General features: G+C 39.6%; 1 protein-coding gene across 1 annotated transcript in view; it reads right to left on the bottom strand.

Annotated features, from left to right (window-relative positions):
* Positions 1-2061: 2061 nt before the first annotated feature.
* igsf9a (immunoglobulin superfamily, member 9a) overlaps positions 2062-24651 on the bottom strand; it is a 47391-nt gene continuing 24801 nt past the window's right edge. Inside the window, exons 4-17 of the mRNA XM_036594888.1 lie at positions 20036-20182; positions 16853-17004; positions 15254-15371; positions 14115-14256; positions 12123-12268; positions 10747-10889; positions 9080-9220; positions 8298-8414; positions 7843-7993; positions 7140-7251; positions 4854-5035; positions 4433-4650; positions 2708-2792; positions 2062-2359 (exon numbers count right to left, since the gene is read on the bottom strand). Of these exons, the coding sequence (XP_036450781.1) occupies positions 2175-2359; positions 2708-2792; positions 4433-4650; positions 4854-5035; positions 7140-7251; positions 7843-7993; positions 8298-8414; positions 9080-9220; positions 10747-10889; positions 12123-12268; positions 14115-14256; positions 15254-15371; positions 16853-17004; positions 20036-20182 (2039 nt within the window). The 3' untranslated portion in view covers positions 2062-2174. The remainder of the gene's footprint in view (positions 2360-2707; positions 2793-4432; positions 4651-4853; positions 5036-7139; positions 7252-7842; positions 7994-8297; positions 8415-9079; positions 9221-10746; positions 10890-12122; positions 12269-14114; positions 14257-15253; positions 15372-16852; positions 17005-20035; positions 20183-24651) is intronic.

Genomic DNA, 24651 nt, shown 5'->3' with positions numbered 1-24651 from the left:
AGGGTTCATCCTCAACACTTACAGGGATACCTTCAATCATGGTTCGTCTCCGCCTCCGGTCTTTAGTATGTGACTTCTGATGCTCCCCTCGTTCCAGACTTCTGGATCTCTGGTGAACTGATATCTGGCTCAAATGACAGTCCTCCAAGCGCTCGCCAGCTCTTCCATGGCAACTATGTTGTGGCACCAAGTCACTGGAAGACATCATAGGAGTAGCCTCCCACGGAATACAGGAAGAAGCTCTTACTCCTAGACTACTGGTGTCACTGGAAAGACAGTGCCCTCTGCTAGACAACTGTTTACTATGCAAGGATCCGGTTCCCCTACTTTTCCACAGTGTCCCCTCCTCGCCCTCGGCAGCCTTCTTTTGTTCAACCCTGAGTGACCCCCCTCTCTTGCTATAGCGGACGACGGTGTCCCGACTGAGACTGTACTTGCGCAGCTCACGCTCCAGTTCCTCTCTCTCTTGGGCCAATTTTAAACAACGGTTCAGGTTGCCCTGTTCCCTTTCATGTTCCATCTGCAGAACTAGGGTACTGGCAGTGGAATGTGTGCTGGCCTGTTTCAGGGACATATAGTTGTCTAACTGCGGGCTTAGCACAGAACCACTGCTTTCTGAGAAAAGGCTTGACTGGTCTAGAGCCCTGTTTGCAAATTCCTCTTCTTGAGAACAGCAGCCACGCAGGGAAAGGTGTTTGGCCATTGCTTGCACTCTACCAGATGGAAAGATGTCTGATCCACAAGCTGGCATGTCCACTGACAGGACGAAAGGAGGATGCCTTCTTTCATCCCTATACGATCGTAGTGACTGAGATTTGCGAATCATGGCATCCTCAGCTCCCGCTAATGATTGGGCAAGTTCTTGTCTTGGTTTTGTGTGTCTAGGGGGAGCCGAAGCGCTAACTTCTTCACAAGGTTCGACCACAAAGCGGCCATCTGGGCCACGGTGAATGAACTCCACAGAGGAGATTGGGGACTTGTGAAGATGACTCTCAGGTAGGGGGTGGGAGGGAGGGTGGGCACGGGGCAGAAGCTGCTGTCTCTGGCCAGGGTAGTCACTGTGGCTGAACTTGCCATAAGAGGAGTGGTCTGAAGAGGAGGAGGAGCTGGAGAGGGGGCGAGGTGGAAGGAGTTTCAGGACGCTGTCAGGGCTGCCAGGAGCCGAGCCAGCTCTAAAAGAGACAGGAAGTGCGGACCAAGGGATTAAAGCATGAATCACTCACTGAAGTAAGTATGAAAGTTACCCTCTGTGATTTCTGCAGTCAGTTTTGGCTTATGTCAGCTTAATCATGTATACACTTTTATACTTCTTTGTTTTTCGCATGTGGTATCAATTAAACATTTGGAATCCGCACAGAATTCTCAGCATTTTCAGTAGTTAAAAAACACTATGCTTTTTCATTTTACAACAGAAAATTCATTTTTTGTTCCCTGTTCAGTGGTCCTGGCTCTAAATGGCCTTATATAAAGTGTTTTAAGCAACCAACCAAACCAATGAGCTACAAGACAAATATGTATATATATATATATATATATATATATATATATATATATATATATCCATAGCAAATAAGTTATGTAAAAATGGACAAAAGGCAAGGGAAATTAATTACTTATCACTTTCCCTCCATGTCAAACAGTTTTCATCCAATTACATATTTTCTCTCTTCTTTTTTATATTAGTGATTCTCATTTATAGTATATATTATAGTTTTGTGTATATTTACGGTTAGCATTTTACAGCTCTGGTTTCGTATGTCATGTGTTCTAATCAGACTGACATATGGCCCCAATAGGAGTGTATGCCATCATCTTGACCAGATAAACTATTATGGCTAAAAATGATATTCCCATTGGCGATTATGAATGTGTTTTGCTGCAGGAACCAAACTGTCCAGCTACTTTCACAGAGAGTACCTTTAACATTGTGGGCAAGAGCAAGTGAGCTGAATTATGAATGCTGATGAAGTACACTTACTTCACAGATGGGCTCTTATGCATAGCAGGAGGAAGGTCTGAAATGAGGGAAGGCACGAGACAATGCAAATGAATGAGGTAAAATGATGCTAATTGGGGAGATGATTATTTTTCATTTTCTGCAGTTCTAAGTGCCTTTCATTGAGCTGGGTAGACCACAGCTCAGTCCCTAAGATGTTTCTATTTCTGAGAATGTATCAAAGCGCGGTCTCTTTACCCTCCATCCTCTTTCTGCGTCGCTGGCGTCTCCTGTGGCCAATCACACATACCGTGGCTAAAGCCAACAGGAGTGCGAGGCACAGGAATCCCATTCCGCCCATTAATCCAGCCAGGAGCGGTTGGGGAACGAACTCCAGGAGGCGAGAACTAGTCGGACCCAAGCCTGTAACATCAAAGGAGTCTTGTCTACATTTCCCTTCAAACAGGTTCCTCCCTCCTCGCCAAGAAGCTTAACAAGTAAATACTGTATATACAAATGTATTTATAAGGCACTAAAACACATGACAATGTAACTGCACTGTATTTCATGCATCTTCATGTGCAATTGCTTGTAAATCTTTCCTTGCATGCTAAGGTGACAAAACCTAAAGTGGCTACAGCTCACAATTGCGCTATAAACAAAAACAAAACAATTCATGGATGATTAAAGAGAATAACCCGTGTCCATCTCAGCCTAAATCGATTACAGAGAGCACCAGGATGACAAGTTAAATGAGGCACAGGCACTGACCCACAGTGGACACGTTGATGGACCGACTGGGCAAGCTCAGCTGCTCCGCACGGCGAGACAGAAGTCTTAGCTCATAGTTAGAGTTCTACAGACAGAGAGAGAAAGAGCAGGGCAATGGAGTTGCATCTATCAGGTCAGGAGAAATGTCAAGCTACTGAATTGTAAATACTGAGGTAGGAAACTCTAATTGACCTTGATCCGCCCACAATGAGCCATGATCTACCAGAAGCTTTCACAGCTACTCTTGCGAAGGTAGACAAGCTTTACTGTGCGTTGCCAACAATTCCATTCACTCTAATGAGAAACTGTAGCCCACAGCTCAGTTTTTGTATGTATACAAAATGTATACATGTAAAGTGCATAATTTATTTAGCTTCCACTTTATTTTGATAGCCTTTAATGGATTATCTACAGAAGGTAATCTAGTGAAACTGAGTTGATTGTCATTTGCATTAGGGTAAGGGTCAGAATTTGAAGGTTTAGGTTAGGTTTAGGTTTTGAATTAAGGTTAAGGTTAGGTTTAGGTCTAGGGTCAGACTGAGTTCAAACTGTGGTGAATTTAATAGATATTTAGCTGATTTAAAGTAATTGCAAAGTATGCATCTACAAGGGGCAGTTCAAATAAAATGTTACCTTAATTTATGGTAATTCGTAGTGGTTTATCCACAACAGACATTCCCTATAACTTTGGCTTGAGAACAGAGAGGAATTAAAAGCTCTTCTCTGGGTGCCATATGTCAGATATACAGGTCCCCTTTTCAGCACATTGCACAGGGTACATGTAACTTGATTACACAACCTAAAAGGCTACACCTGAACAGGCCTGTCGCTGGGGATGGGTCACAGCTATGCTATGTTAAAGTGCTAAGTCTGTCCAGAAATGGCTGGCATATACAGTTTATACAGAGTAAATTATTTTTATTTTGCACAAAAAATGAAATACTACTCAGAAACACTTTTTATGAATACCACATCTAAAAGAATCTACAAGCATCATTATGTTATAATACATTCATAAATCATTAGAATTATGGCTATAACAAAAATGCCATTACATATTATAGCAATGTTTTTGTGTGTTATAAATTGTTAGCATAATGCATTATGAGTCATGTTTATAATAAGTTACAATGTCAGTTTATAAAAAGTTATGGTAACACTTTACTGTAGCACCCAACAGTTCTAAAGGCTATATGACACCTACATAAGCTTGTCATGACAACTGACATAATCCTACATAAATGTGTATAAATGCTTTTTCCAACAGATGTCATCTGTCATAAAGGCTACTTTAGCTAGCTTTGATCAAAATTAGTGTATATAACCTTTATAGCAAAAGACATCTACTGGAATAAGCATTTATAAACATTTACGCAGGGTTATATCAGTTGTCATGACAAGCTTATGCAGTCCTATGAACACTATGATTTCTTTTAATAACTTATGAATAAAACCTATAGAATGGAAAGAAAGCTTATTGCTATTGCTGTATTGCAACTTTTTTTTCTTTTCATTGCATTATTAGTAATGACATTACAACCCCTCTAAAAACTAAAAAGTTGTATTTGTAAAAGTTTAATTAAATTTTGCATTTTGACAAAATTGAGTTCTACAGTATCTCATTTAATCGAGTGTGATTTTTGCCAATGTTCTGTAAAGCCTGTCCAACTAGCAACAGTAGCTATGAAAGAAGACATTTGTGGGCGGAGCTCAACTAGCCCTTACCTTCTGTAAACCCAGAACGAGCATTTCACTCTGATTGACACTGATGTCCTCATCTAAGTTTAGCCACTCCCCCTCTTCGAGACGTGACTGGAGGATGAAGTTGTCGATTGGCGGCTGCTGAGCTGACGGTGCTGCCCACCACAGATAAACGCCCTCAGAGCTTTGATTGAAGGACAGCAGTGTCGGCGGCTCCAGCCCGGACACCATAGGAAGTGCATCTGAATGGGAAGCAAAATGAAAAATAATTATCACTAATTCCACAAGCTGCTGAGATGAGTCGGCAGCAGGAAGAGATTCAATTACTCTCAGCGTGCACAACACAGACAGACAGATGGTCTAACACTGGGTCAGGCCAGCGTGGGGGAGAGGCAGATCCAGAGGCTGAGTGCTATCAAGCTGTTAAATGAGTGCTGGTTCTTACTCAGAGTTCTGGCGGTGGTGATTTCACTGAACGGGCCACTGCCTAGCTTGTTTTGAGCCAGAACACTGAACTGGTACTCTGTGGATGGAAGGAGACCACTGACGAGCAGGCTGGTGCCAGAGGATGGACCCGGGACTGACTGCCACTCCTGCTGATCCCCTTCTGAGCACGCACACTTCAGCCTGGAGAGAAAGAAATAAAGACTGTATGAGGCCCTGTTCATGCCTCGTTTGTGAACAAGTGGACAACATGACATTTAGCCACCTGGTATTTTCTTTTTTTCTTTATTTATTTAAACAGACAGACACTTACAGAGACATTAATAATGATAATAATAATAATAATAATAATAATAATAATAATAACTAGAATTTTGCCCAAACTTTAACTAGGCTTGGCAAAGCTAGATAAAACGCTTGAAAATTTAAATCAGTTGTGCTGTTGATTGTTTTTGATATGTTAATTTGGTTTATAAAGTAATCCCAGGTGGTTGCTAGGTGGTTCTTATGGTAGTCCAGGTAGTGGAAATGGTGTTGCTATACAGTTGTTATGGGGTTTGAGCTGGTTGTTAGGGTATTGCTTGGCATTTGTTAGATGGTTGTTAGGTCACTTCTGTGGTTGATTATGGTTGACAGCTGGTTGCTAAGGTGTTTCTAAGTGGTTGCTAAGGTATCCAAAGTGGTTGCTAGAGTGTAGTTGCTCTGTCATCACAGGTGGTTGTTAGGGTGTTGCTAGGTTATTGCTATGGCATCTTAGGGGGTTGCCAGGGTGGCACTATATGGTTGCTATGGTACAGGAGGTGGTTGCTAGGGCATTGTTAAGTGGGTGCCATGGTATAACTTGTCATTGCTAGAGCCTTGCTATGGGGTTGCTGGGGTGTTTCAGGTGGTTGCCATGGTATTGGAGGTGATTGCTAGAGTGTTGTTAGGTGGTTAATATGGTGTCTCTAAATGTTGCTAATTGATTGTTAAGGTGTTCCTAGTGATTGCCAGGTGGATGCTGTGGTATCTGTGGTGGTTGTTAGGGGATTGCTATGAGGTTCCTTGAATAAGTTACTAGTGGCTACTTATGATTTACATGAGTTCTTTCTCATGTAAATGTGTCGGCTGTTACAAACATACAGATCCTATGAAGCAGCTTGTAAACAAACAGGAGAAAATATAAAGAAAGAAGCTACACAGCTTTCTCATCGTTTTGATGATAGTTTTAAGCAGTTCCTTGTTGTTGGGACCCCTAATTGCACCCCTAGTGATTTAGATATAATTTATATAATATTATTTTGCAAACTGATGGACTGGCAGCCTGTGCAGGGTGTATCCTGCCTTCCGCCCACTGGGATAGGCTCCAGCACCCCCATGTGACCCAGAAGGATAAACGGTTTAGAAAATGTGTGCATAAGTGTGTATTTTGTAAACCACTCATCCTATGGAACCTAATGTCTGACTAAACTTATGTTCAAACAGATCAGCATGTGGAATTGGAAGACAATGACCCCAATGCTATGAGCCTGAAATGATGTGTAGCTGTCAAGAAGCCCTTACTGAGAAAATGAAATGGACATAAAAGAAGAACATTTGCACTAGAACCTCAACATCTGAGACACAGACTAAGATTTTATGGGCTGATGAATCTAAATTTTGCAACCAACTTCTTAGACTGAGAAATATCCCTGCAGATTTCTTTGAAAAGAATGCAAGCTGTAATAAATGTAAATGATATATTTAGTTGTCAAGGCTTTTGGTTAATTTTCAGCTTTTTTCCTGACACTACCTTGTACTTAATGGCTGTTTTTACTGGAAATTAAATAAATGAAAGGGTTGTCTCTGACTTTTATACAGTACTTCAGTTTGAGACAAAGCGACTTCTATAAATGAATGCAATATCATATTGAGACATCACATTATTAAAAGAGCAAAATAGACCTTTGTGTAGGGATTAAATAGTTAAAATATGAGCAAACCATGTTTAAAAATGGATCTGACAGCTGAAAGTGATTTTGTGAATCATACTCTTGCCCTCTAACCTTAATGTGATTCTATTAGCTCACTTGGCTCGCATTGCTGCATACATCATAGCGATTAGCTCAGCAGTTTAGCTGAAGTTGTGCTGTGTTCACCGAACCACTTTATATAAGAATATAAAAATGGCAATGCAAGCATACACATTGGACATAGAATATGAACATGCTACACACACACACACACACACACACACGCACGCACACACACACACACACACACACACACACACATATAGGGCAGTGATGATGATCTTGTAGACACTGACCAGATGGAAAATGTCTGTGTAAAACCTCCATCAAATCCAGGCTCCCAGGAGATGTTGGCCTGATTCACTCTGACTTCTACAGACACTGAGGAAACAGCATGTGGACTGGTGCCTGTCACACAAATCAACATGCACACGCACAAGAGAGCAGAATACAGTATAAAGGCCCAGTGAAGAGAAAGAAAAATCAATCTTCTTTACTTCCAGAACTGAAACCACAGCACTGAATATTTTCCCTTCAAATACTTAAGCTGTATAAGATCGTATGTGAACTAAAGCATTCCTGAGTTAAAGAAAGACAGTATTATGAGTTTGTATTGAATCCTTTTTTAACTCCTTAGCTGTTTTTCACACTAGCCATAAAATGCAACTTCCATCTGTTCTGGAGCTCCTCCTGCTGGTCTGTTCATTTGTTCATCAATTTTGATGGAATTTATTTCAATGGAAATATGTTTGTTTTACAAAACTAGAAGACAAATATAAAAGCGTTTTTAATCAAGTGGTGCTCAACAGTGTTGGCCAGTGTTCAATTCCCAGCATTATTAATGCAATTATTAACATAAGTAGGTCAACCGGTAATTAACATTTTTAGGTGTTCGGAATATGAACTATGTATATACAGCTGTTCTGACTGCTATGTCTTCAGGCAGCTGGGCTGAACTGAGAAATAAGCATGTCCAGTATGGTGGTTAGTATTACTCACCCAGCACTAAGACTGTGGTTCTGGCTGTGGCGGTGGCCACACGGTTTGCCACGCTGCACTCCCACTGACCATAGTGCTCTTTACTGAGAGGCTGCAGCAGCAGAGAGCCATTCACTGCTACAGAGTACAGAGAACGAGTGGAGGAACCGATCTGGAGGAGAGAGAGAAGCAACAAAGAGAAAGATAGAGAGATGGATAAAGAAAGAATGAAAGTGGAAGAGGGAGGGAAGTAAAGAATGGAAAAGAGAAAAAGATGTAGATTGAGAGGCAAAAAACAGAAAGAAAGAAAGAAAAAAGAAAGAAAAGGAAGACAAGTGCAAAGAAGAGAGAAAAGAAGAAAGATGGATTTTGAAAGAAAGAAAAAAGCAGAGAAAGAAAAGGTGAATATGTGACTGTCAGTAAAGTGGACTACGTGTCTAATAAAGCTGTAGAACGTAAATGTCCAGGATGCTCACTTTGGTCCAGGTGACTTTAGGTGGGGGGTCTCCATCAGCCTGGCAGGGAATAAGGAGGGTCCTGCCCACCTCCTGCCGGTACTCCTCACGGGGAGAGAGCCGCAGAGACGGAGGATCCTGTTCACACAGTGCAGCTCAGTGTCAGTGCAGCTGCTCTACAGTGCTGTTCACTGTCTCTCTGCTCTAAAACACCACATTCAGCTCATAAAGAGCTCATTAACTAACAGACCAGGCATCTTTCAGCAGAGCATATGCTAAGCTACGACATTAACAACAGATGCATAACAGGCAATCTGAGTGTGCTTCCTCGTCACAGTCGCGCTGCCAGTTATACATCTGTTCTAAACGTGCCAGAAATGCTGTGATTTTATATGAATTTTTTACTTGTAGCTCTTTGAAACAAGCAGAGAAAATACATGGAAACTGCGGATTCTAAACTTTCAATCCATACAATGTTTGTTTTTGTATGTAGAATAGAAGATATTATTTTAATGTTTGAAAGTGAGAAAGAGAGAACAACATTTTTGCCAGATTTTTACCATTTTTTCTGTTTTTTACATCAAAACAAATCAAAAGTGCAGACTAAAATCTGTCAATACAGAATCTAAAGTGAATGTAACTGTAATTGCATTGCTACAGTGACCATATGCAATCACCTAATTACATAATCAACTGACAGTAGTAGTGTGGTCACTATTTGTAATTAGTTCTGTAATTATTTCAACTGTCTTAAAATAAAACCAGCAGTAATAACACTAGACTTGTAAGTGTTAAACTCTGACCTGTAAGATGACTGTGGTTGGCTTAGACTGGCCCATCGTTCCATAGCTGTTGTAAGGTGTGCAGGTGTAAACACCAGCAGCATCGTCATTAGCTGTTGCTATCACGATGGAACCCTTTGAGGTCAGTGTCCATCCAGGATACTAGAGAGAGAGAGAAATTTGATTTGTCACCATATGTTTAATAATACATTTACCATATTTAACTCTCTAAATTTCAATCCCACACTACAAGGCATCGTAAATTGCATGCCTTAAAAATTTAAAATCAGGTTCTAATAATAGCCAAAAACATGGTCTCCTGTCCTCTGATCTCAGAAAACTGAGAAAGCAGTAAAGAAAGAAAAGTGGACAAACTGACAATATACAATATTGTACCTGAAATGGCACTAGATACCAATAGAATAATAAAATTACAATAAAAACAGTAGTAAAATAGGACCTGGACAGAATGCTTTGAAAAAGCAGGGATGGCTGAATACTAAATGCTCTGTCCTAAATGTATTCAGTAATGTGTGTAACACAATATATAAAAAAGTAACACATTTAGAATACAGTACAATACATCTGAACAAAGCACATAGGAAAAAGTGCTGTTTTAATTTTTACTTCATTCACACTGTATCTCACTGTTACTTGTTGGCAGAATTTCATGAAATTCCTCTGGTAACATGGTTTACTCCTCACTGCTGGTCTCATAAGCTCCCACACATGAGTCCAGTACAACACCAATGCACAACACTTTTGAATATGTCCACTAGTGGGGAGACTGTTCAGTTCAAACGTGCCTCAAAACAGTTCAGCAACACTGAGATGAATTATCTCATTGATTTATCAGTCTACTCAGGCTTAAGCAGAGCTCAGTAACATGGTGATTAATAACTGATTATCTCATTGATTTATCAGTCTACTCAGGCTTTAGCAGAGCTCAGTAACATGGTGATTAATAACTGATTATCTCATTAATTTATCAGTCTACTCAGCCTTAAGCAGAGCTCAGTAACATGGTGATTAATAACTGATTATCTCATTAATTTATCAGTATACTCAGCCTTAAGCAGAGCTCAGTAACATGGTGATTAATAACTGATTATCTCATTGATTTATCAGTCTACTCAGGCTTTAGCAGAGTTTAGTAACATTAAGATTAATAACTGATAACTGAATTGATTTTTCAGCAGAGCTCAGTTACGTGTGATCCATGTGCTGAATTTAAAATAGTTAATAAACAACCAAACATGTATATGAGAAGGAATAAAAACCTACTTAATTTGTCAATGTAAACAGATTAAAATAATAAGCCAGTGCTATATTTATTAAGTATTTGTTGATTTATTGTGTGTGGTCACCTGTCTGTATGTGTATTTTGTAGCACTGATGTATGATAAACAGGTTTAAGTGCTTTGGCAACACTGTAACAGCCTTAAATTATGGGCTTATTATTCTTAATTTATAAGACTTTTTGGTAACTACTATAAATTAATACAAACTAATGTGTAAGTTCTGTTATTAGAGTGAAGAATTGAACTGCAGGCCAAATACAGGCCTTCAGAGTTTAAGGGGTTTGTATGGTCTTGCCAATAAAGCTTCATTGAGTTGAGTTAAGTCAGCAGGGAGAAGCAGCAGTGTGATCAGGTGTTCAGTAGTAATACACAGGAGTGGACTCTTACAGATCCTAGGTCCAGCATTTTCCCATCTTTAGTCCAGTCCACTCTGAGCAGCGGGGGTTCAGCGGCCAGTGGGCAGGAGATCACCCCCCTCATCCCGGTCGGGAGGAAGGTCTGATCAGGCATTTGAGTCACCAGCGCAGGGTCTGTTAGAGGGGCAAAGTAACACAGTGAGGAACCTCAAATGGGTTTGCTTATGTGGTCTTTCTGTAGACGCTGCTCAAATAAGAAAGGATTTCTCTATGGGAAAAATAAATGGCATTTTCGACAATCGCCACTGTCACATCCTGTAGTAAACAATAATGTTCCAAACCTGATACATTTTGCTGATTTTTCTGCCAAACGCAACTGAATCCTCTGAATTACTAAGTTGATAAGGTGTGTAAATACGGATGTTTCTCCATGTAAGCTAATACTGTAGCACACTTTTCCGACACCACACAACTGAAAACCTCACCAAAATACCCCACACAAACCAGCAAGCTTTACTGAATGTGGTACTTTGGTGGCTTTGCAGTTTGAGTAGCTGATGTTGGTATATAACAGTGTTGAAATTTGCTAGTAGACTTACTTTTGCATTTCAGTGTGCAGGTTAGCTTGCATGTAGCATTATTCATATTTCAACCATTAAACAACCTCAAAATTTAAAAGATCCTTTGACAATATGGAACAAAAAAATGTTTGGAACATTTTTGTTACCACAGGGCCCAGTGGTGATTTTTGTAAACGGCATTAATTCTCAGGGAGAAACCTCAACACTTGGAATACTTGGAATAATATGGTCATGATGCCGACTACAGACTTCAGAGACTTATTACATATTTATTTGCTTCAGGATTATGTTGTTAAGCACTCACAAACAGACTAATCTATGTAACATAGTATAGTTTATTAGAGATTATTTAACAACTCGACACAGTTTGAGGGAAGTGTGTGATGATTTTGGCATGCTGTTTGCCTGATGCCAAGGTGATGTGTTAGCTTCCATTACTTGTCAGTTAAATTAGCCTCCAGTGCAAAACTAAAGTAAACTTCAGACATCAACGTATCTTGGCTGACAGACTACATTTGGGATAAGGAGAAAATTAAGTAAATTTGATCTTAAGATAAAATTTATATTAATAAATATATTATATTAATAAATTAGAACAGACTATTATATAACTGACAGTTTTCATAAGTTATCCAGTTGGATTTAGACTTCTTAACAGAGCAGACGCCTCAAACCAGTTAAGTTAATTGCCAGTTACAGAAATGAGATCCACTCCCTAAAATCCCAAATGCTTCAGGAGAAATTCTGGACTGAAAACTTGACCTAAATGGACTGAGACTGAATTTAATCTGCAATGCTCCAATCAAACATGTACACTCAAACATACGTTGCACGGTAAGGATGGCTGATGCAGAGGGTGGAGCTGGAAGGCCGTTAGTGGGCATGCAGGTGTAGTTCCCAGAATCCCCAGGGATTAGACTGGATATAAGAAGAGTGCCGTCCACCATCACCTTCACACGAGACTTTAGAGATCTGACAAAACACACAAACACAAAAAATTATCCGTGCGAATCAGTAAAGTTTCTTGGCCATTGCGTCACTGAAGGCTGTCTGGTTTTTTAGGGTCCTTTGAATGCAGCCAATAAATGTTTAGTTCAATTCCATGGTTACCAAATAAGTAAACACAGTGCATATGTTTCAAGCCCTCGTTCAATAAATGCCAAACCATCTACAATCTACTATTGCTAAGTAATAAACAGTGCTGCTAACTAGGAGATGGTTAGCCTAAGAGCTGGTTAACATTAGCTTAGCTACAATGATAACAACTGTGCTCACCACAGTACAACAGAACAGGTTTGCTTCTGGCTAACTAAAGCACTGACACCAAAGTTACTTGACTGATTCTGACTAACTGCTGCTCTGCTGGGACAACTGTAAACTAATATCTGAAAGAGTAAAAGTCAAGAAGTGACAGAAAGCCTCTTCTGTGGTGTTTGAGGCTGTAGAGTTTTGGCTAAGCTAACGATAGTTTAGTCAGCAGGCCAATTGTTCCACACAACACTGCAACTATTGCTAAAATGAGACCCATTTAGAGGTTATCTGAAAGTGCAAAGTTAAATGACTGGCGTTAGATCAGTGAGATCTAAATAAAAATGAGTGAACTGTGTTTATCTCGCAGCCAGAAGGCAGGGCCCGAACATTGAGCGGCGACGAACCCCGGCGAGGACAGCAAGGAGAGAGCCATGAGTGGGTGGGGGGCGGAGCGCAAAGCCTGAGCTCCGCCGAGGGACGCGTACCCGGGCCCCGATCCCTGTTCCGCAGCTAGGCCGCTTCACTACACCTCACGTTTGACCCGGGCGGCCGAGCTGCGAGCTGGGGATGGTGACGAGGAGGTGAAGCAGCGAGCTCTGGTTCCTTCTCGGCTCGGGTGCTCACGCTGCCCTTAATGAGAGCCAGCTGATGCTGATCTGGCTGGCAGCGTGAGTGCCTTTTTAAAGAGCTGAGAGGGAACAGAGCGAGAGAGAGGAACGAGCAGCAATAAAAGACTGAGGACCGAGCTGAAACTTACTTTAAAAAAGATAGAAAGGTCTAGATAGTTGAAAGCCACTGAAAAGCGTTGGTTTTGTTGTTTATTTTGTGTAAGTGTGGATATTAAATGAATGGCTGCTGCAAATGTTTTTCCTGCCTCCAGTGTCCTTTTTGAGCATGGTAGTGCATGACGTGCTACAATCTTATTACCCTTATATCAGTTAACCCTGAGATATTTCCTTGGTTAAATATAATACAATTATCTGTGATGTATTTATATATTTACTTGAGTTAAAGTACAGAAGTGTCTAATTTACACATACTTCATCATCAAAAGCAAACGTATTGTGAGATAACAATCCATTGTTTCTCCTCTTGTGTCTTCAGGCGTCAGGAAATGGATAAAATTTTACTTCCCATCCAAATTGCTGGTATATCCTGAATCTGATATTTAAAACATTACAGCATTTTCTTTAATCCTGAAAGGCTGTCATAGGTGCCTGAGTCTAGGAACAGCTGCCAAACTATGATTGGACATTCAGTATTTAGAAAAGGGAGTTAGTTGCAAAGATGTATAGTGATTGGTTAGATTGAACTGTGAAGGTGCATCATATTGTTCTGTATATTATGGAAATAATATTCCTCTGTATATTATGGAAATCTATTTTTTTTTATTTCTTAGTGCCCTGCAGGAAGAAGTGAAGGAAAAGGTACAACATTTTACTGCGAAATGTAGTGGAAAGGAAGTAAGTCTCAAAAACTGGAAATACTTTTAAAAAATACAGAAAAAGTACTTGCATGCTGTCCACCACTGTGTGTTTGTAACGAAGGGTGGTGAAGTGTAACTCACTCGATATGGTACACGTTTTCTTCCTCTCTCATCCACACATACGTCATGTTCGGAGGGTCTGCCTCTGCCTGACACTGCAGCAAAGCATTCTGGGACATGTTCAGGACCATGTCCTTTGGGGGGGTTATGATAACAGGAGGACCTGTATTGAGCCAGAAAAAAAGGAACAACAAACTTCTAAATATTTCTTGTATTTTACCCTGAGATTTGATCACCTCTTTTCAAATACTCATTCTGGACTTTATAATAACTTTATTATCTGCATTTTACAGCTTTTCTCATTTTTTAGAAACTTTTATAGCTCTGTTTATCATTCTGGACACATATAAACATTTTGCAGCATTTTTTTAAATGATTTAAAACTTTGGACTTTGCACAGTACTAGCATCGTAGTGGAATCATTTTGTACATTTATCTAAAAGATTTTTAAATTACATATTAAATTTTATATTATTTATTCAACTTATAATCTACTCAAATACCTTCCCATACAGGCACTGCAATGCATCATGGAGTATTTATTTATTTACCTTCTTAATACTTAAGCATTTTCTCACATTATTGCAGTGCAACTCCAGTAGATTCCTCAAACTCACCACTAGATGGCAGGATTTGCTTAGTCAATTTAACTGGGACAAAAAACTACAATGTATCTCAGATAACGATACTGTATTTACATCAGGATCAGGATTCTGCATCTCTTGTCTTATATTATTGCACTGTACAGTTCATGCTTTCCCTTCTCTAAAAACTCACCTCATTCAGCTCCATTTATTCGTAATTTAATCATAATTAAGAGCTCGGCTCGAGGGGGTGGTTAATTAGCTGATGAGCTGAGTCAGGTGTGTTAGACGAGGGAAATTAGGGTTAGATTTGAGAAGCAGTGCATTCAAAATTGCTTCCTATTAGAGAAATAGAGCTTTATACAGTGTGGTAGCTGTTCTGTAGTGCTGCTTGAATCCTTATTAATAAATCTGTTGTATGTTTCATAGTCACCCACAGTCGGTTCACTATAGAGCAAATTGTACACAGTGAATAGTGAATGAGTGAACAAGGTAATCACTCCGAACTCTTATCAACAGTTCTGGATAGTTGTGGTCTGAACGAGTGAGAGAAGAGAGGGGCATGAGGGCACTGACCTTTGACCCTGAGCTGTATGGTGCGGGTATCATTTCCCTCACTGTTTGAGGCCTGGCACTGATATCGTCCTGCAGTCTGTCTGCTCACTGAGCCAACAGACAGACTTCCATTCACAATCTGTTAGAGAGAGAGAACGAGAGAGAAAGAGGGGTGAGAAAGAGATAGAGAGGGCAGAGAGAAAGCCAGAGTGAGAGAAAAAGAACAAAAAAACGGAGTGAGAGAAAGAGAGAGAGAGAGGGGGGGGGACAAAGAGAAATACCGAGAGAAAGACAGAAAGAGAGGGTGGAGAAAGAAAGAAAAAGATAGAGACGGAGAGGTCAGGGAACAGAGAAAGCGTGAAAAGAGAGGGAAAAAGAATTAGAAAGATAGGGAGAGAGAAAGAAAGAGGTAGCGAGCAAGGGAAAGAGAGAGTGAGAGAAAAATACAGAGAGTCAGAAAGAAAGAAAGACAGAGAGGATGGAATGAGTGAAAAGAAAGAGTGAGTGAAAAATAAAGAAAAAAGAGAGAGACACAGAGAGAATGTGCAAGAGTGAGTGGGTAGAGATAGAGAATGTAGAAGAGAGAGAAAGAGAAGACACAGCAAAAGAAAGAAAGAGGAAGTGGGTGAGCAAGGGAGAGAGAGTGAAAGGAAAATAAAGAGAGTGAGAAAGAGAGAGAAAAAGAATGCGGGAGACAGAGAGAAGATGGATGGAGAAAAAGAAAGAGTGTGAGAAAGAAAAAAGAAACAGAGAGAGAGAGAGAACATGCAAGAGCGAGTGGGGATGCAGAGAGAGAGGAGGGGAAGGAAAAAGAGTAAAAAGAGAGAGAGAAAGAAAAGCAAAAATGAGAATAAAAAAGAAAGAGTGACAGTGAGGGAAAAGAATGGGAGAGACAGGTGAGGAAAGGGAGAGGCAGGAGAGAAAGAGAGAACAGAGAGAGTGAGGGGGGGAAGTACAGACATAAAAGCAGACAGGAAGGGTGGAGCAGATTCATGGAAATTTTGGTGGAGTGGAAAATGGAAGAGATGATGAAAGACACAAATGTTCCCAAGTCATCAACACACAGTGTAATTTCAACCTAAAAAAATCTTCTGTCATTATTTATTAATAAAGAACTTCTATTTATTAATGATTCACAATTTAATGAGAGCATGTTTCTACCACTTGCTGTATTAATAATTTTAATATTATAAAAATAATTTATGTTTATAATAATATGTATTTTTGACATCTCAAGTTTTCTGTCTTGGGAGTTGATATGCACTGTTGAATTCTGGAAAGTGTGTAATATTAACTTAATTCTTGATGTTCTACAGGTTTCTTGGTCATATTTCAAATCTTCTACAGCTCTGTTCATCATTCTAGACCTGTCTAACATTTCTTTCTTTATATTTACAGCTTTCTCATGTCCTTCTAGTTATCTAAAATCTGTGAAGTACACAGAGAAACATTTTATAAATTTATCTGCAAAAAAAAAATAGTTTTCTATTATTGAAAACAGTGATTCTAAACGTTTGACAAGCAATTCCAAACTTGTGTTTTATCAAAAATAAATCATTGCTGTGTGAAGAACAGTTTCTTCTACTCCAACAGGTGTTACAACCCTTAGAAGTTTCTCACCTTTACATTGGCCTTCTGTTTCATTAGAACTCCATCCTTATGCCATTTGATAGACGGTGGAGGGTTGCCACGGGCGACACACTTCAGCGTGAATGGCCTACCCAGGAAGGCTTCTGTGACTGGAGGCGGGGCTTCAACGAACACAGGCGGAGCTAAACACAGAAGTAAACATACAGCATATATCAAAGAGCAACATGAGATGGTGATTATTAACACATTATACACATTATTTAAACAGATTACTGGTTTTATTGACAGGGGGCTGAAATGCTTCAAGGACTAGTGGTTAACATTACAAATAAATCTTATGTTCATAGATCACTGCTGCTCTACCAGAGTAATTACTAAAGCCCCTGTCGGAAATAGTGGAACAAGCTCAAGTACCTATATACTGCACATTTATTTTAGTGCAGCCTTTATTATTCAGAAGTCTTTCTTGTTGTGCTGAAAATTGTCCTGCTGGTTTGTCCTGTGAAGGCGTGAAGTGCAGGTTAACCTAGCCCAATGGTTCATACCCTTTCAGTTAAGCTAACCTAGCCTATGGGATATACTTATACACCAGGGGTAACCTGGCCTATGGGACATATCTTTTAGAGCTCGGGTAACCTAACCTATGGGCTACTCTTTACAGCAGAAGTGGCCTGCCCTTTACAACTAGGGTAACCCAGTCTTTGGAGCACACCCTTTACAGCTGGGGTGATCAAGTCTTGGGGGAATACCTTTTACAGCTGTGGTGATCATGTTTTGCAGGAATACCCTTTACAACTGGGGTAATCAAGTCTTTCAAGTATACACCTTGCAGCTGGGGTGATTTAAGTCTTGGGTGAATACCCTTTACAGCTGGGGTAATCAATCTTGCAAGAATACACTTCACAGAGCTGGGGTGATCAAGTCTTGGGGGAATACCCTTTACAGCTGGGGTGATCAAGTCTTTCAAGAATACACCTTACAGCTGGGGTGATCAAGTCTTGGGGGAATACACTTTACAGCTGGGGTGATCAAGTCTTGGGGCCAAACCCTTTACAGCTGGGGTGATCAAGTCTTGGGGGTATACCCTTTACAGCTTAGATGATCAAGTCTTTGGGACATACTCTTTACAGCTGGGACAACCAAGTCCTGGGGCATACCCTTTACAGCTGCGGTGGCCAAATCTTGGGGCCATACTCTTTACCGCTGGAGTAACCAAACCTTTGAGGCATATCCTTATCGCCTGGGGTAACCTAGCGTATTGGTCATACTCTTTACAGTTGGGGTAGCCAAGTCTTTGGGGCACACCTTTTTCAGTTGAGTTAAGCAAGTCCTTTATAGCTTGGGTAACCTGGCCTATAAGGCATACCATTTAAAGCTGCAGTAACCTAGCCTTTAACGCATACCTTTTACAGATGAGGCAACCTGCCCTATGAGGCATATCTTTTACAGTTGAAGTAACCTGGCCTGTGGGGTATATTCCATGTAGCTTGAGTAGCAAGGCTGTGGGGCATACTTTATACAACAGAGGTAACCAAATCTATGGGGCATACCTTTTATTGCAGTGGTAGCCTAGCCTATGGGGCATACCCTTTATAGGCAGGGTAACCTAGCTTATTGGGCATGCCCTTTACAGCTGGGATGACCCAGCTTATGTGGACATACACTTTACAGTTGGGGCAACCTGGGTTATACAGTATACCCTGTACAGCTTGGGTAACCGGGGCATGCCTCTACAGCTGGGGTAACCTGTAACCTAACCTATTTTTTGCAGATAGGGTAGTCTGGCCTATTGGGCAAGTCTAATGTAGCTTAGTAACCTAATACATGATACAGGCATTTTACAAGAGGGATAACATCTGAGTAATGTGCGCTCTCTTCCTCATAACAGGCTTACTCATTCAGCCAGCTTTGGCAAGCATTGTTTCTTGAACATGCTTGCGTTTTCCAGTCCATTAACCATGTTTGTGTACCCTTAATCTCAAATCTGCTTTTGTTGTTCGCTTTGAGGAAGCCAAAGCTTGTTTCAAAGTTAGCTGACAACTACTTGTTCCACACAGCTGGCTCTAGGCCAGGTCAGGAATAGCTGCTGTAACCTGGCCTTTGCTGTGGTTCAGTGAGGCTGGTGCTCCAGGGCGTGGCTAAATGAGCTGAGGCAGCCTTCCATGACAGGTGTAGCACAGCCAGGTAACAGGTGCAGAGTGTGAAGAACTGCATGGGCATTCATTTTTTAGCATGAGAGTGTTGTGTGCAATGAGCTTGGGTCGACGGGATGAATGCAATGCTTTTGTGTCTAGACTGAGTAGCTTCAACAGCTGTGGGGCACAGAGGCACTGATTCTTGTTAATGCTGGTTCCTTACTTCACATTTACATTTGTTCTCATTCAGAGATCCTCACAGATGTCTGTTTTTTTACTCAAAGGAGCATTTCCAGTAGAGGATGTCTTTCACTATCTAACTTATAGGTCCAGCTACTATGAAAATATCAGCATGCTAAGCTGTTTTTCTGTTAATTAGCTCCTTTTTCACATTTTCAAACATATAAATGTTAGTGTCCAGAATGTTCTAAGGTATCACCGCCAAAGAAAGTTTTAATTTTAGATATAAACACCACTATCAAACAATCATAAAAACATATAAAACTTGTGTAGGTTTACTGGTCAATCACTGGTGGATAGTAAATAAAATGGCTATATTTTTTGTGTAGACATTGTGACATCTGGTTCCTATTAATTACCACTGCTGTAAGGAAATATCAGTAAATCTGTCTACAGTGAACAATTTCACACCATGTAATTCTGCAGATTTTTTTTAATAGGTGGATTTAAGTCCTTTAAGATTGGATGCATCTACATGTTTATTCGAACCATGATGGTGGTTTGCAATTCAGTCTATATTGCTATAGTGAAAAAGAGCAACTGGATACTACCAACTGAGAAGCCTTTGTAAATGTTGGCAACAGAGCATCAAAATCTCCAAAAAGAACCAAATTCTCTTATGTGTATTAAATGAAATGTTTTATTAAACTGCAAGATAATATTGCATATTGTTGTTTTCTTGTATGACATTTGAACATTTGAACAATATCAGTACTATATCAATATAGTATATATCACCTATACTGATAAATTCGTGAACCTAAAAATCAGTTGATTTCATCACTTCAGTGATACATCCGTTAGGCCCAGTTCACTTTTATAAGACAGGGTGGCTCACCTGTGACCGACAGCAGTGTCCAGCTCCCATTCCGTGTCTCATCAGATGGTTTGTCCAGCAGAAGAATGCGACACTCGTACCAGCCCTCATCTTCCAGCACCAGGCCCTTCACCCTTAGAGCTGTTCCATCTGAGAGAGACACTCGACCTGGGGAACAATCAGGGGGGATAGAGGGTCAGAGAACCAGGTCTCCAGAACTTAGCAAAGCTTTCCATTATAATTTGTTGTTATAAAATATATATTGATTATTTACAAAGCTTTAAACCCATTTTAACTGTAGGTTAATATTAAGACACAAAGTATGAATTATTCCCTAAACTTACATTGTTATAAGCATATAAGAAATGCACTGGGAGTCTACATGTGAGACCCTGCAGTTTAAGGTTAATTAATCAATTTAGCACTTATATAACAAGGTATGTCTCTTGAGATACAGGATTTCATTCAGTTCAGGCCTCCATGACAGATCATGTGTAAATCACATAAGACGCAGAAGCACCGGACACGCACAGTCAAATTATGCTTATTATTTTACTATTTTTTTTTCAATATGTTAAAATCAGCAAATAAATATGAACTAAAATTTGCAGAAATTAATATTTTATTTTTTTGGTTCCTGTAGAGGATGTGTTATTTACACTGAGTAGGGGTGTACGCTTTTGCACACAGCTGTATTTATTACATGAAAGTGTCAGCATTACCACTTTTTCTTAATCCCTACATAAAAAAGAAAACAAATAAACTTCATATCCAAGTTTCATATTTCAAAACACTTAAACACAGCCTCTCTCCACCAATCAAAAGTAAACACAGCGAGGGCTTCTGCAGGCTTTGAAACTCTATCTCTCAGTTGCCAGGTGACTACACCCTGGGGTGACAGCGCACACTGACTCACCCCTCCTCTCCTTCCCCCTCTCTCTCTCTCTCTCTCTCTCTCTCTCTCTCTCTCTCAAAAAAACTTTTCAAAGACTGCTTTATTCTCTGTGTCTTGGAGGAGTCATTTAAACTGTCCTGGGCTTTAAACTGTAATACAGCAGTAAAAGCTAAAACTCTTCTCCTCTCCATTCACTTCAGTAGGTGTCACACTACACCTGCTCTACCACACCTGACTAAGCTAACGAAGGGCTTAATGATCAGGTCAATCAGGTGTTTTGGTGCTTTTGACACAGATAACAGGTTTCAAATATGTAGATAATAAATGATAGAAACCCTAATCAATTAAACCCTATCAATTAGCATAGTTTATGCCTAAATAATCACAAACGTGTCTCAAACCATTTTGAGTTGTTAAGTAACCTCTAATACTTACATGGTTTCTGAAACTGTATGACGTACTGTTGTCTATAAACACGAGCAAGAGTATGCAGCATAGCTAAAAACAGTAGCAGTGTCTTGAAGCCTCAATTCTGTCCATACTCTTGTAGGTTTTTATAAATAAAAGTACACTATATATATATCATATTTACAGTCAATAGTTCACTCCAATAGAGCTCCACTTTACTGCTTCTGTTGCTTTTGTTAGTTTGCTGCTTGTTGATTTACTTATAGTTCTCCCGTGAGCACTGTCCAGTGTTGTCTGCTGAAGGGGCTTAAGTTGCTGCTTTAAAAGACATTTAAAAGCTGTATTTGAGTGAAAGGCCTACAGTTGCAGACTCATGGCAACATACAGTTTTCTGTAGATGAGCTTCAGTCTGCACTTCTATGAATTGTTTACAAGGAAATTGCATTAACAGCATTTAAAAAACACAACGTTTATTATTTATGATGCACTAACTTTAACAGCACTCTTAATGTTATTACATTTATTAAAGGGCACAAATCATGGAAAACTGAATTTTACTCATTAATAGTTTAATGTAGTGTGTAAACACTGTTAAAGTTTCAAAATGTACCATTCACTCCCCAGTCCATACAGTCTCTGTATGCAAATTAAGGCATGAAAACAGCCTGTTTTGAATTCAGTGTTTTCATGATGTCACAAAAACCAACACCTTTACATACATCCACCTATTCAGCCTACAGACATTTTGTCTCACCCTTTCATGATGAAGTTATAAGGAGTGTTTCAGCCTGGGCTGCTTTGCTTTTTGAACAAAGCACAATACCAGCCAGATTTTGGTACATAAAACCAGACAAACATTCTATGTGGACCTCAAGGGAAAATAAAATACAAGAAAAATGTAGAAAATGGGCCCTTTAATATTCTTCTTCTTATTATAACTGAATTCAATATAACAACCCATCTATATTAAATCTCTGGAAGCATAATAAAGCCATATGTGGAAAAAAAGGCTATAGGACAGTATCTGCATACGTGTAGCTGCAGGACAGCACTGTTCTGTTTAGAACTGCACATGTGCTCTGCTGAAGCGTGTCTCGTGCTGTGATGTTTGTGAGAGCGGGTGGTGAGGGTAATCATTAACCCCGTCCCAGAGGAGAGGAGGCACTGTGGAATTCAGCCTGCCATAACAGCAGCAACACATGAGCTGTGGTTTACTCCCCTCCACACTACAGCACAGTGTTAAACCCAGCAGGAAATCAGAGCTTAAACAGGCTGATCTAACTGGCCCGTCCACACACACAGATACAGATTTAGGTCATATAACGTCTCTCTGAGTGTCCAACACTGTGAGAATCATCATCTGCTAAAGTGTTGCCATAGTACCTAGTGCCAGTGGTTTGGATTTGAATTTAGTTGCCGTGGTGACAAGGATTAAAATCAGCCGAGGGAGGTGGAGGCTTAAAGAGGAGGCAAAATGCTCAGGTTACGCACATCAGTGTGTGAAAATGAGACTGGGAGAAAAAAGAGTACAGCTAGAAATGTCAAAGAACAAACCACTGCTCTCATAAGAGAACCTCTTATGAATGGACCAATAGAAATAATTCAAAATTACGTTTTTTTTCTATTACATGAATGAACCTTTAATCCTCAGAAAGCAAAGCACTGATTTTGTTGATGTATTTCATTTTTTAAGCTATCAACTGTTTTTAGAAAGCAACTGATGATAGAAAGTTTTTTTTTTTTTATATATATGTTGCTTTAGTATTCAGATCTTAGATATATTCAAAGATTATCAATTTAAATCCAGTGCATTCATTAAGAAAGTAATTAGCTGAATATATTTTTAAAAAATGATCATTTATAAGGTACTTTGTATTGGGAGATGTCTGTCCCAAACCCTAACCACTAAATTTACACTGGTAAAAATAAAACTTAGATTTTTTCACAGTGTTTTTTTAAAGATCTTTTTATTTATTTTCAAAGTAACACTGAAAGATTTAGATTTATCATGAGTTTGAGTTTTAAATAATGGAAAACTTGCTATCCCACATTTTCAATTTACTACCAAAATAAAAAGAGTTTTAGTCCATAGGCAGAGCCTGATTTTGCATTTTAGAGCAGGAAGTGTGACAGCATCCCTGCCCCTAACGGCCACATAGTGAGTAGCTGGTTCCCACTGTTTTGAAGTAAATGTGTCCCACAGTCTGAAAATCAGTGTAGAACATTAAGAATCGTCATTACCGAAACACATAATTTCTGCAATTAAACTTTTTTTGTGTTTTAATGAAAAATATGATGATATGATGATCAAAGCTGTGTTTGTGTTTGTAGTCATGTACTGGCTAACTGGCTAATTTTTAATTTGCTTAATATTGTCACTACTGAAACAATCAGTACTGAAACATTTGGTAAAGTTTTCGGTAGTGTTAAGATTATTTTGTTAGTGACAACATGGAACGTTCAATCATTTTAATAAAATCACTCAAAGCAAAATGATTTTAGTCTAAAGTTTAGAGCCAGTTAAATGTCCAACATGCGTTTTGATCTCTGAACCAAATCGGTAGGAAGATTGATTTAAACAGAAACTTAATGTTTTACATTCTGGTATTATTTTGTATGCAAAATATACAATAAGGTGAAAACCAAGCGGTTACATGTATTCACAGCCACAACAAAACATTGGATTCAATGTTGGACACTCATTATTTACCTGATGAGCTGAATCGTGTGTCTTGGGGTGGGGAATAGTAGAATCGGTAAAGGACTGAAGTTTGACCCACTGATGATAAGGCAGTAAAGGGGGGACACTGTGTGAACTGAACTGGCTCAAATTTGTGTAAATGACTTATTTGGGCCTATATGTCTAAATATTAAATTTTTTTCATCATGATTGATGCTATGATACAGTTCAGAGTGTGGGCTGTTGGGAAATGAAGCTTCTTTCATACAGTGATAGGAAGCACAGTAGCACACAGAAAGCTCCAGTTCCACATGCTGATCCATTCTAGTTGCCAAAGTGGACATGCACGCTCAGTAATTACTCTGAGGGATAAATTTTAATCAGTTGAAAGAGACAAACAGAAATACTTAACGCATAACCGATGACAATTCAGTTTAGTTTAGTCAACAAAGACTGCTAACAATGAATGAAAGTGAATAGCCACCAATTAGCATCATGCAAATGACATCATGTTAAACAGGGGCTATTAGCTTCCATACATTGTTAGCCACAGTAGCAGACCTGGTCGAGCTATTCCTTTAGCAACAAAATCTGTGTGAGAGTGAGGGAGAGAAATAGAGGGAACAGAGATGGAGAAAAAGAAGGGAAGTGTTG

This window comes from Colossoma macropomum, unplaced genomic scaffold (assembly GCF_904425465.1).
Source record: "Colossoma macropomum unplaced genomic scaffold, Colossoma_macropomum, whole genome shotgun sequence".
NCBI lineage: Eukaryota > Metazoa > Chordata > Actinopteri > Characiformes > Serrasalmidae > Colossoma > Colossoma macropomum.
Note: the sequence above shows the minus strand (reverse complement) of the source record. Positions and strands in the feature narration are given on the sequence as shown.